General features: G+C 38.2%; 2 protein-coding genes across 7 annotated transcripts; both read left to right on the top strand.

Annotated features, from left to right (window-relative positions):
* The first annotated feature begins 1,286 nt into the window (after positions 1–1,286).
* Positions 1,287–2,048, top strand: LOC131353832 (zinc finger protein 239-like). Its single transcript, XM_058390906.1, has one exon. The coding sequence runs from the start codon at positions 1,287–1,289 to the stop codon at positions 2,046–2,048; it is 762 nt and encodes a 253-aa protein (XP_058246889.1).
* A 13-nt stretch (positions 2,049–2,061) lies between these two features.
* On the top strand, positions 2,062–12,447 carry LOC131355268 (dynein regulatory complex subunit 4-like). Of its 6 annotated transcripts, none has more exons than XM_058393615.1 (14): positions 2,062–2,386; positions 2,654–2,723; positions 2,885–4,088; positions 5,201–5,278; positions 6,506–6,583; positions 7,587–7,784; positions 7,873–8,079; positions 8,632–8,686; positions 8,771–8,976; positions 9,262–9,426; positions 9,929–10,015; positions 10,103–10,252; positions 11,323–11,471; positions 11,754–12,447. In XM_058393615.1, the coding sequence occupies exons 3-14, from the start codon at positions 4,002–4,004 to the stop codon at positions 11,902–11,904; spliced, it is 1,611 nt and encodes a 536-aa protein (XP_058249598.1). In that variant the 5' UTR covers positions 2,062–2,386; positions 2,654–2,723; positions 2,885–4,001; the 3' UTR covers positions 11,905–12,447. The 6 variants fall into 6 exon arrangements, with proteins under 6 accessions (XP_058249598.1, XP_058249597.1, XP_058249600.1 ...); XM_058393614.1 differs by having other exon boundaries at positions 2,062–2,723; positions 2,885–2,974; positions 3,411–4,088; XM_058393617.1 differs by having other exon boundaries at positions 2,062–2,723; positions 2,885–3,733; positions 4,011–4,088.
* Positions 12,448–12,841: the final 394 nt, after the last annotated feature.

Genomic DNA, 12,841 nt, shown 5'->3' with positions numbered 1-12,841 from the left:
ACTTATTTCTTTAGAAAATTTAAAATAAATAGGAATTTTTAATAAAATGTGTTGGAACTGGGGTGTGCTTAAAGGGTACAACAATATACCCATTAAACTTTAATAAATTATATCTTAATTTAAGGTGGCAGGGTGGCTTAGTGGTTAGCACGTTCGCCTCCCTGTGCTTAGTGGGTTTCCTCCGGGTGCTCCAGTTTCCTCCCACAGTCCAAAGACATGCTTCTAGGCTGATTGGAGTCTCTAAATTGCCCGTAGCGTGTGATTGCGTGAGTGAATGAGTGTGTGTGTGTGCCCTGTGATGGGTTGGCACTCCGTCCAGTGTGTATGCTGCCTTGATGCCCGATGACGCCTGAGATAGTCACAGGCTCCCCGTGACCCGAGAATAGATCGGATAAGCGGTACAGACAATGAAATGAAATGAAATGAAAAATCTTTATTTAAAAACTTTATATAATTATATATATTTATAAACAATTATATAATTATATATATATATATATATATACAATTATGTTGGCAAGAAAATTCCCAATTCATGCTTAACTTATAAACATAGCCTAACACTTCTTAAACAGTAGTGCTATCTGGGTGAGCACAGAACAAGTTTGAGGAAGAACATCAATGGCCTGACTTTGTAAAAAACTGTTCCTTGCTCAAGACCCAATCTAACTATCCTGCTCCTACTGTGTAATGCTCATTTACAGCATTTGGTATACACCTTTATCCAGAGCACCTTACATTTATCTCATTTTATACAACTGAGCACTTAAGGGCCTTGCTCAAGGGCCCAACAGCAGCTTGGTGGTGCTGGGACTTGAACTCACAACCTTCTATGCAGTCTGATATTGTTATTTATGCTTAAAAATCTGTTATTCTTCCTCATGGGTGTACTGAGGATGATCTAAACTGACATGTATTTAAGGAGATAGATAAGTGGACATCTTTGTTATTCAAGGTTTTCACATAAATACTTGGTTTATGTAGATTTGCAATAAATTAAGCAGGCTTTCCTGCACTTAGACAGAAAAAGAGACATGTTTGTGACAAGGATTCTGCATATAATATTCATCAGCTCTGAGTATTTTCTTTTTTGTGCTCTTACATCTGGTTGAAACATTATTCTGGTGTGAAAGCTAGCACAGGAAAGCTGTTTAAAGCTCTGAGTTTCAGCTTTTAAAATGTATTATTGTAGTTTATTATTGTGGTTAAAAACCTTAAATCATTGACTATTTTTGCCTCTTTCTGCTCTAGATACACGTGGTGTCTCCTGCTGTCCATTCACAAAGATGGAACCTCCAGAGATGGAACTCACCAACAGTCAGCAAAGCTCATCTGGCACATCCCTCAGTAACAGACGAGTAAAGAAAGAATTTCACCACTGCTCACTGTGTGGGATAAATTTCACTCGCAAGGGAAATCTCCAGCAACATCAGCGCATTCATACGGGAGAGAAGCCGTATCACTGCTCTGACTGTGGGATGAGTTTCAGTCAGAATAACACTCTCCAACGACACCAGCGCATTCACACAGGTGAAAAGCCCTATTTCTGCTCAGACTGTGGGATGAGTTTCAGCCAGAAAAGTAATCTCCATCAACACCAGCGTATTCACACCGAAGAGAAGCCATACCTCTGCTCACACTGTGGGATGACTTTCAGCCAGAAGAGTAATCTTCAACATCACCAGCGCACTCACACGGGAGAGAAGCCATATCAGTGCTCAGCCTGTGGGATGAGTTTCAGTCAGAAGAGAGCTCTCCAACAGCACCAGCGTATTCACACAGGAGACAAGCCTTATCAGTGCTCAGACTGTGGGATGAGTTTCAGTTGGAAGAGCAATCTTCTACGACATCAGCGCATTCACACAGGGGTGAAGCCATATTACTGCTCAGAGTGCGGGATGAGCTTCAGTCACAAGAGTACTCTTCAACAGCACCAGCACATTCACACAGGAGTGAAGCCGTATCGCTGCTCAGACTGTGGGATGACTTTCAGTTGGAAGAATAATCTCCATCGACACCAGCGCATTCACACAGGAGTGAAGCCATAATTCTGCCCAGCATGCTGGAAGAGTTTTAGTAGAAGTTTTTAGGCAGAAGCACATCTACACAGCTAAGAATGAGGCCATGCTGCAGTTAAATTATGTTAGCTTATGCTTAAATAATCACTTTTATCTACGGCATTTTGGTTATCTATGTTTATCTTTAACTGAAAAAAGCTTTGTCTTGTGTTTCCATACTGTACTTAAACCCCCCAGCCCCCCAAGCCTCCAATCAACCCCCCACCTGAGTTTTTTGTCCCTGACATAGTGACCTAGCATGAAGATGTTTTTTTGAAAAGAGACTATTCCATCCAGATAAGGGTGTCTGCTGACTGCTGTATGTGAATGTAATTATCATGACTCCTTTTATTTTATTCAGTTTCTGCTCAGAACATTAAATCCTGTTCTTCTCTTCTAGCTCTCTTGTTAAGGGGCTGTCTTTAAGTTTGTGCTGACCATTAGATAGACAAAATCACTCCTATCCCTGGCCAGTCAAAACCCTCCACATACTTGGACAACTTAACAATTGTATATATGCTCATACCTCTGAATAAACTTTGAGAGATCTTGACATCTAAATAAGTCGTCTATGTCTCTTTTGGCAACTCTCCCAGGATCCTGAGGAAACATGCAGCAGGGTGATTTCTATAGAATCTCTCTGATTAGAGAATCTTTTCCTGACAGGTAAGAAAGTTTATTTTAAATTCTGCCTGCAGGTAGAAATCCTTTGATAATCTAATTGTGTCTCACATGCGATGGTGAGATAGTCTGGTGTTTCTGCAAGAAAACTTTTTCCATAACTTCCATAATTTAAGTAACATATTTATCTTTCTGTGTTTCCACAGATCATTTAGAAGACGTTGTTTGGAGAGATATTCTTTAACCAGGGAGTTATCCGGTCATTTAGAGGGCAAAACCTATGTTGTTGGTCGTAGGTGTGCATTTAACTTATACACTGTACTCTTGTCATGTTCTGTGGAATTGGTCAATCCAAATTCAAACCTGATGATTACATGTATTACAAGGGTTATGGTCTTAAGATTGAATAGTTGTCTTTGCATCCCAGTGGGGCAGTGGATTGTTTTATGTAATAAATTAACCACTTTGAAGACATATAAAAATAGTGGCAATAAAGTGTTTCAAGTGTCATGTATGCAAGTTGATGTACATACACAATGTATGAATAACTGAGTCTATGAATGAATTTATGGAGAAAAAAAACCTGCAGTAGTTTATGCATGAATTTGTACTGAAGAAAATTTGTCCTTGCCCGAAACCTATGCTTGTAAACTGGGGAGCTGACATTTTCTTGTGTGAGGAATGAAAGATGACTTGACTGTATAACTTTTTATTTACTACTTTCTCTCACAGGGGACCGAGGAAGCGGGGCAGTGGGTTGTTTCATGTAATAAAGTAAGGAAGCGGGTTTCTTGGCTGGTTCCATCCTAATTCAAAAAGTACTAGCGAAGTGAATGACACTTCGGGCAAGGGACTCGAGCTAGTTTTGAACAAGTATATGAAGCAGTCACGTGATTGTGTGTTGCCGCTGAGCTTGGTCCGTGCGTCACAGAATCGGTTCGGAACATCACGTCACAAAGTTCAGAAAAATCCTGTTGCTATAGCTTCAGTTTGTGAACATACACCGAGCTACGTGTTTACGTCTTTAGAGTTGACGATTGAAAACACACATTATGGTAAGTATAAATATAGTCAAACAATAAATATGATTAATTATTAACATTTATTTTAGAGATAAATATATTATTAATCAATATATATACAGTTTAAAGAGTTAAATGTATTTGATAGCTAACGGGCTAGCTTTCGATGATCATTAGCTATACTACAAACCGCTAGATTGCTAAATAACATTAGAGTCTAGTCTAGCCTTGTGTTGTTAAATGTGTGTTTGAAGTTTAAAAATGAAATTGAGTCTTATTAAGGCTAAAACGTTGTTTTTTAATGTTTCAGCCACCAAAAAAGGACACAAAGTCTGTGAAAGGAAAGTCTGTGACTGCAGTCAACGGACTTTCTTCAAAGAAGGAACAGGTAAAGTTTAATTAATGTACAAATTGTCTTTATTTTAACTTAATCGTCACCTAAACATAACAAATATATATTTGTATATTAACACATTATCAGTGAGCAGGCTTTAAGAGGTATATATATATATATATATATATATATATATATATATATATATATATATATATATATATACATACCAATCAGGCATAACATTATGACCACTGGCCAGTGCAGTGAATAACATTGATTATCTCCTCGTCACAGCACCTGTTAGTGGGTGGGATATATTAGGCAGCATGTGAACATTTTGTCCTCAAAGTTGATGTGTTAGAAGCAGGAAAAAAGAAAAAATGGGCAAGTGTAAGGATTTGAGTGAGTTTGACAAAGGGCTAGATTGTGATGGCTAGACCACTGGATCAGAGCATCTCCAAAACTGCAGCTCTTGTGGGGTGTTCCCGGTCCGCAGTGGTCAGTATCTATCAAAAGTGGTCCAAGGAAGGAACAGTGGTGAACTGGTGACAAGGTCATGGGAGGTCAAGACACACCGATGCTCGCGGAGAGCGAAGGCTGGCCCGTGTGATCCGATCCAACAGACGAGCTACTGTTGCTCAAATTGCTGAAGAAGTTAATGCTGGTTCTGACAGAAAAGTGTCAGAATACACAGTGTGTGACGGGTCAGGGCTGTTTTAGCAGCAAAGGGGGGACCAACACAATATTAGGCAGGTGGTCATAATGTTATGCCTGATTGGTGTATGTATATATATTAGTAAAACATGGAAAATGTTGTGAACATACGCCGAGTTTATATAGCATTTAAGCAGTTCACAGATGGTAACGATTGAAAACACACATTATGGTAAGTATAAATATAACCGAAAAATAAATATGATTAATTATTAATGTTTATTTTAGAAATAAACATATTATTGATAAATATATATACAGTTTAAAGAGTTAAATGTATTTGATAGCTAACGGGCTAGCTTTCGATGATCATTAGCTATACTACAAACCACTAGATTGCTAAATAACATTACAGTCTAGTCTTGCCTTGTGTTGTTAAATGTGTGTTTGAGGTTTAAATATGAAATTGAGTCTTATTAAGGCTAAAACGTTGTTTTTTAATGTTTCAGCCACCAAAAAAGGACACAAAGTCTGTGAAAGGAAAGTCTGTGACTGTAGTCAATGGACTTTCTTCAAAGAAGGAACAGGTAAAGTTTAATTAATGTACAAATTGTCTTTATTTTAACTTAACCTAAACATGACAAATATATATTTGTGTATTAACACATTATCAGTGAGCAGGCATTAAGAGGTTCATAAGTTATTAAGTTAATATGCTGTACAAAACAATGTAAAACCTTTAGGATACAAGGTAATAACAGTTTAAAGGTGGAAAACGAATGTATATATATATATATATACACACCACCAGTCAAAAGTTTGGACACACCTTCTAATTCAGTGTTCTTTGTTTAGGGATTTATTTTCTAAATTCTTGAACAATACTGGAGATTTCAAAACTCATGTGTAGCACACATGGACTTAAGTAATCCATATGTAACAAAAAACAGTCAGTTGTTATTTTAAGACACGAAGGTCAGGTGTTCTGGAATAGTTCTTGCAAGAACAGTATTGTCAAGTGCATTTGCAAAACCCATCAAGCACCATGATGAAACTGGCTCACATGAAGACCATCCCAGTAAAGCAAGACCAAAACTGACCTCTGCTGCAGAGGAGAAGTTCATTTAGAGTTACCAGCCTCAGAAATCACCAATTAACAGCACCTCAGATTAGAGCCGTTATGAAGGCTTTACAGAGCATCAGTAGCAGACATATCTCAATATCAACTGTTCAAACGACATTATTGTGTATTTCGGCGCCTTCGGCATTGTTTTACAATGTAGAAAGAAATAAACATCAGGAAAGACCATGGAATTAGAAGATGTGTCCAAACTTTTGACTGGTAGTGTATATATATATCATATTTATTTTTTGACTATTTATACTTACCATAATGTGTGTTTTCAATTGTTAAATCTGTGAACTGCTTAAAATGCTATATATGCTCAGTGTATGTTCACATTACTAGTAGTGTATACATATACATATATATATATATATATATATATATATGTATATATATATATATATATATATGTATATGTATATGTATACACTACTAGTAATGTGAACATACACTGATTTAACAATTGAAAACACACATTATGGTAAGTATAAATAGTCAAAAAATAAATATGATTAATTATTAATATTTATTTTAGAAATAAATATATTATTAATAAATAAATATACAATTTAAAGAGCTAGATTAAAAAAAAAGTCTAGTCTAGCCTTGTGTTGTTAAATGTGTGTTTGAGGTTTAAAAATGAAATTGAGTCTTATTAAGGCTAAAACGTTGTTTTTTAATGTTTCAGCCACCAAAAAAGGACACAAAGTCTGTGAAAGGAAAGTCTGTGACTGCAGTCAATGGACTTTCTTCAGAGAAGGAACAGGTAAAGTTTAATTAATGTACAAATTGTCTTTATTCTTTATATATATATATATATATATATATATATATATATATATATATATATAAAACTTTAAGCCAGTGAATAATGTTTTTAGTGGCTGAGAAACTACTAATTTTACCAAATGCAGCTTTAACTCATACAATCAAGGCTGTTAGACACCTAAACTTGGAAAAACTAAAGTGGAAAGACAAGACTTTTAGTATGTTAAAATAAGATAAACAGCGTATGGTGTCTAAGGAATAAACCACTTGGTGTGATGGATGGCTTGGTTAATTCCCTGTTGGAACACCAGGGGGCATTCCAGCAGGGGTTTGTTTATACCCTATGCCAAGTGTCTTTGTTTGTTTTGTGTTCTCACGTGTTTTACCCCGCTCGATCCTTAGCCCATTCCCGCCTCTGCACACCTGTCCGTCGTGTTTCACTAACTATAAGTTAGTTACTACTAACTTATACCTATGTTAGATATTCTTACATGTATTGTTTGCTGAGTCCTTGTCATCAGGTGCTGTTTCGTTACTCAGTGTTCTCTGATTTATGCTGTTGAGTTCATATCTTGTATCTTGTATTTTAGATCCTAGTTCTGCCCTAATGTTTTCCAGTGTCTGTTCATTTTGTTATTTTATAATAAACCCCTGCCTGATGTCTATCCCTGCACGTGGGAATTTGAGTTACTGTTACCACCCTGAAGTTGATGTGTTTCCTATTACTTTACAGAAATTTGCTGTAGAATTCCTAAAATACTACTTTTTGTAAAAATTGTACTTTTTATACATATAGTTTTATACATTTATATCATTTAATAATGTGGAAAATTAATGAAACAGGTTCCTGTTATCACTTGCACTATATCTGGTATAAAAAAAAAAGTTTGTTTTTTCACGGCACTCTAGACGAGCATTAACATAAGAACATTTTTAATTGATTTGCCTTGTAACACTCCATTGTTTGGTGTAATTCACCTGTAATTTTGATTCTCCTTCAGCTGGAAGAACAGATTATCCAGCTGCGTGTGGAGCTGGAGCAGGAACGAGAACAGAGTGATTATTACCAGCATGAGAGAGACAAGATACATGCTATTTGGGAGGTCACCAAAAGTCAACTGGAGGAGAAGAAAGCTGTCATCAGGATCAGGGAACACGAATTGGAAGTAGCTGAAGAGCGCCATCAGGCTGAAATCAAGGTATCACTAATAATGATCAGCATTCTTCAGTGACTCAGATGATGTATAAAAGGAAGTGTCTGAAATGATGCGTCTTTTTTGTCTTTAGATGTACGAGAAGAAAGAAAAATGCTTGCTCTACGAACAACAAAATCGCCTTACAGAACTTAAGGCAGAAGAAGTGGCTGCCACCAAACTCCGGGAGAAAGAGCAGACAGACCTGGAGAATGAGCTGCGGAGAGGCATGCGCAGCCTGAAAATGCAGCTGAAAGAACAGAAGTCCTCCTATGAGAACTACATCAAGAACCTAAAACTGGTGGGTGCAAGCTGAGGTTTGCTCTCTGACACATGGCAGTTAAACAGTAACCCTGGTGAAGCGTACAGTTACAGTACAGGACTATTCAATGTGTTTGATAGTCTGTTGTACTGCGTCTCAAGGTGTAAGGGTTAAGCTTTGGATTACAGGAGGAGTTTCAGCTCCACCTCATGGAAATTAAAGCGAGTTTAACTGCAGAGTTTGACACTGCTGTCTTAGATGTGATGTGTGTATGTGGTTTGTGATAGAATTCCATCATCTCTCTCTAGGTTACTGTGCAATAAGCAGTGCATCCATGGATCCTTTGAAAAGTCTTATATTTGAAATTGTTATGAGCTCAAATTTTAGGCACAAACATTTCTAAATATGTGTGATTTTTACATATAATTTCACCTCTAAAACATAATAAGAATTCACTCTAAAATATAAATATAGAAAAACTGTTTGAAGAGCCTCTTTTCTTTGTTTTTTAGTAAATATATTCTGGATGATTGTACTGCACGTTCAGATTATTTATCATCACTGTTAATAGCCACTTCTTTGTTTTCACAGAGCCACGATAAGGAACTCACAAAGCTGAGAAATGAATTTGAGGAGAGAGTACAAGGTACTGTATTAATAGCGTCTGTCTTTGACTCTCCATGACACATAACAGTGTGCCGCATCTCAACATGCTGATTTTTCTTTACAGTAATCAAGGCTGCATGTGCGAATGACTTGAAAAAACAGCGACAGGAGCAAGACCTGAGGCAAAAGACTGAGCTCCATGAAATCAAGCAAAGGAAGAGCGCCCACTCTAACACACTGATAAAAAACCACGAGAAAGCTTTCACTGATATGAAGAATTTTTACAGTGATATCACTCGTAGGAACGTTGACCAAATCAGCTCACTTCAGGTACAATTCATCATCTCCTGCTGGTTAGATTTGTATCACATTTATTTGTCTATCTGTTTTGCTTTGGTAACATAGTACCAAACAGTCATACCAATAAAGCACACTTTGAACATGATTTTTTCTTTTACTGCTTTAAACTGCAATCCAACATAATGATGCATGATTCTTGTTTTCCTTTAGGTCAGTCATAACTCCTCACCTGATATGTGTATGATTTCAGCTTTTTTTTCTGATTTCTGCATGTCATTAATTATCTTTGTTCTTCCTCTGGCTGTCTATGTGCAGGAGCAAGTGGAGGAGATGAAGAAAAACGAGATGATCCTGAAGAGTGAGATGGCTGCAGTGCGGAAGGAGAACAAGCGTCTGACTGGGCAGCAGAAAGCCACGGAAGAAGTGTCTGAGCTAAAGAAGCAGCTTGCAATCTATAAACAGGACAAAGCCTTACAGGCCGTATGTATCTCTTTTAATCTTGAAGTTGCATCATCACCTTCACTGTTATCATTCCGTTACTGCATATACATTCACAAGCATGGAGGTGTGTTGTTATAGGAAAATAATGAATGAAAGGGTGATGTGTTGAAGTGGTGTTAATGTTACCATCATAAGATGATTATTTTTTTGTAAAAGCCTGTAAATAGCACAGCAAATTTTAACAATTACAATTTTTGTATTTATTAAAGAACCACACATTAGACTTTCAGTAATGGTTACATGCAACATCTGTGAAACAAGTTAACCTATTAAAACAAGTGCATTAATATAAGTCATATTATTTGCAGTGGGCGCTACTGTCATAGAAAATCATTTAACACCATCTGACCAGTCAGAATCGAGAAAAATCATAGTCTAAAATTTGTAGAGATATTATGATATGTTGTGTGTTTTGGAGGGTTACTGTGTGACCCAGTACAGACCTCAGTTTCTACGTGATCCCATTTCATTCCTCTTTCAGAGAGCGAGAACACATCTCAAAGTTTTGGAGAAAGAGGTGAAGGACCTGAAATACCACAATGAAGTGCTGGAGCAGTTACTCAATGAGGTGAGAGAGAAAAAGCATGTTATTTAAGAGAGAAAAGTTATTTAAGAGAGAACTAAATACGCCTCTGTCTCATTTCTTGGTGTTCAGATGCAGCAGGAGCGCGATGAACTCAACCAGAACTGCAACAAGGCCATCCTGGAGGTGCAGCAGAAAAGCAGCTTTAAGAACCTGCTTCTGGAGAGGAAACTGGACACTCTTACAGACCTTATGGAGAAGAAAGATGCACAGCTTGATGAGGTCAGTGTTTCCTCTAATTTATAGCCCAGTGCTCTGAACATGGTGAAAAAACTAGTCTCAGCCTCAGACATTATGTCACTGATCAATTGGCTGAATGTCTGATAAAAATTGCGTACAAAATTGTAAACCGATAAAATTCTGTAAAATACTGTAAAATTCTGACTGGTTGGATTCTACAGGATTTTCAGGAGCCATGCGTGTTAACTTTGTTAACAATCTGCCTGGAAACAAAGCCACCATGACTGCTTCCCTCATGGAAGAAGGAAGCTGTCGTTTTCGCAGCTGTGACACTGAGCTCTTAAGTGGATCAAAATTATGATTATGAAAATGTTTCCAAATTATGTGATGTTCATGGTATAGACTCATTAATTTGCACAACTTCCTTAAATTGACTATCTATGGCTTCACGCCTGTCTGTTTTGTGGAGACTTTATATCATTATGCCCCTAAACATGATGCTGAAAAAAAAAACTGTGATTGGTTGCTTTCCATGTCAGTCAGACGCCCTCTTTGGCAATTCTTGGCCAATAAAAGCTGCTAATTGAATCCAGACCTGCTGCCATCAGTCTGAAGGTCTGATTACGCGAGACTGCTCATAAACTGGAAGAACTGCTGATTACTAAACCTGCTCTCTGATACTCTCTGAAACTGAAACTTATGAGCTATGTCTATTGGGTTGTCCTGTGCTAATCTAATTTTCTGATTAGTTTTTTAAAAATGACTTTATTATTGTTAAATCTGAAGTGTTCGGGTGTAATAAGTGGTTAGCTTTCAAAGATAAAGAGTTGTCAGTGTAAAGTTTCGTTTTAGATTATGAAGGGTCAAGGCTGGGGCTGATTATTTTCCAGCTCAGACAAAGAAATGCCTTTGGAGGAGAAACTAAAAATAGACAGACTAAAGAACACATTGTCCATTGTCCACATTAAGTTACCATATAGACAGTTTCTATTTTATTTGCTATTCCATTGCCAGGATTCAGCACGTAGTTTTCACTCATATTATTTGTGATATGGATAAGTATTACAATTTAGCCACCAGTGCCATTCTGTGTCATATCTTTGTTTCTTCAGGCCAGACGCATGAATACTCTGGTGGAAAGAATGAAGGCTGACATCCAAAAGGGCTGTGACTTCCTCAATCACCCAAAGATGCTGAAAGATCACTACAAGAAACTCCAAAGCTACATCCTTGAAGAAGAAAATGTCCAGCAAATGTTGATGTAAGGAACAAAAGAGAGACAAATATCTGTTGTACACTCTTTATCATTGTGGTAATGATTTGGGGGAAATGCCTGTAGTCATTCAGCATGTGGAGTTGTATTATAAGTACAAACAGCTGAACATCTCAGGAGAGAGCAGTACTTTAAAGTTTACCTTCAGTTTTATTACAACTTCATGCACATTACCTGACAGTCATCTTTGATATAGTTCTGGATATGACTCAAATGTCTGTACACTGATTAAAACCGTAAAAGTTAATACATATTTTCTTATTATTTCAGCAACAGTATCCCTGGAGACGTCACTGAAGAAATCCCTACAGGAGTCCATAGGTGTGGTCAAGCAACAGCGCACAGAAATGCTAAGGAGAAACTGGATAAAAGACGAGGACAGCCTCGTTTATCAGGCGTTGTACGACTTCCACCCATTTAAAAAGATTTAGAACACCAGATGATCACCAGGAACATGTCAAATTCTGAGATATCCTCTAGTTTATAGGTATGGGCATTCCGAGACCAGAGAGCTACTTTTTTCAGGAACGTACTTGCCAAGTACCATTTAGGTCCATCATTGTGCTCCCTGGTCAAGACACCTGAGTTAAGGGGTTGATTCTGGGGCAGGTTTTGTTGGGTGGTTTGGAGGGTTTGGACCAGGAGTGCTCCACTTAAGGGAGTGAGCCTTAATGACCCTTTATCTCTTGGGGAGTGGAGATGATGAAGCAGAGGACAGTGTGGGGGACTTGTTTAGAGTATTTGTACCCTGAGCTTTCAGGAGTTGTAACAGCTCGCTCACTTTAGTGGAGATTTGAACCCTGAGATTTCAGGAGTGCTCTGCTAAAGTGTGCAAGCTGTAACGACCCTTCAACTGGTGGGCGGTGGGGGGTGTTGTTTAGAAGATTTGAACCCTGAGCTTTCAGGAGTGCTCCGCTAAAATGTGCAAGCTGTAGCGACCCGTCAACTCCTGGGGGGGTGGGGGTTTAGGGGGCGGTTTAGAAGATTTGAACCCTGAGCTTTCAGGAGTGCTCCGCTAAAATGTGCGAGCTATAACGACCCTTCAACTGCTGGAGGTGGGGGGGGGGGGTTTAGAAGATTTGAACCCTGAGCTTTCAGGAGTGCTCTGCTAAAGAGCGTGAGCTGTAACAACCCTTCAGCTGCTGGGGGTGTTGGTTTTGTAGAACATTTGAACCCTGAGCTTTCAGGAGTGCTCTGCTAAAGGGCGTGAGCTATATCGGCCCCAAAACCGCAATCCTGCAAACCAAGGGTGGCAGTTGTAAACAGATGATGGGAAGCATGCTTCCTTTGAGACAGATGATTGCATAAGTCAGGGTTTAAATCAACCCCAACCCCCTCCCCCCAGCAGTTGAAGGGTC

Source organism: Hemibagrus wyckioides, linkage group LG06, assembly GCF_019097595.1.
Source record: "Hemibagrus wyckioides isolate EC202008001 linkage group LG06, SWU_Hwy_1.0, whole genome shotgun sequence".
Lineage (NCBI taxonomy): Eukaryota > Metazoa > Chordata > Actinopteri > Siluriformes > Bagridae > Hemibagrus > Hemibagrus wyckioides.
The sequence above is the reverse complement of the archived record's forward strand: the minus strand, read 5'-3'. Positions and strand labels throughout refer to the sequence as shown.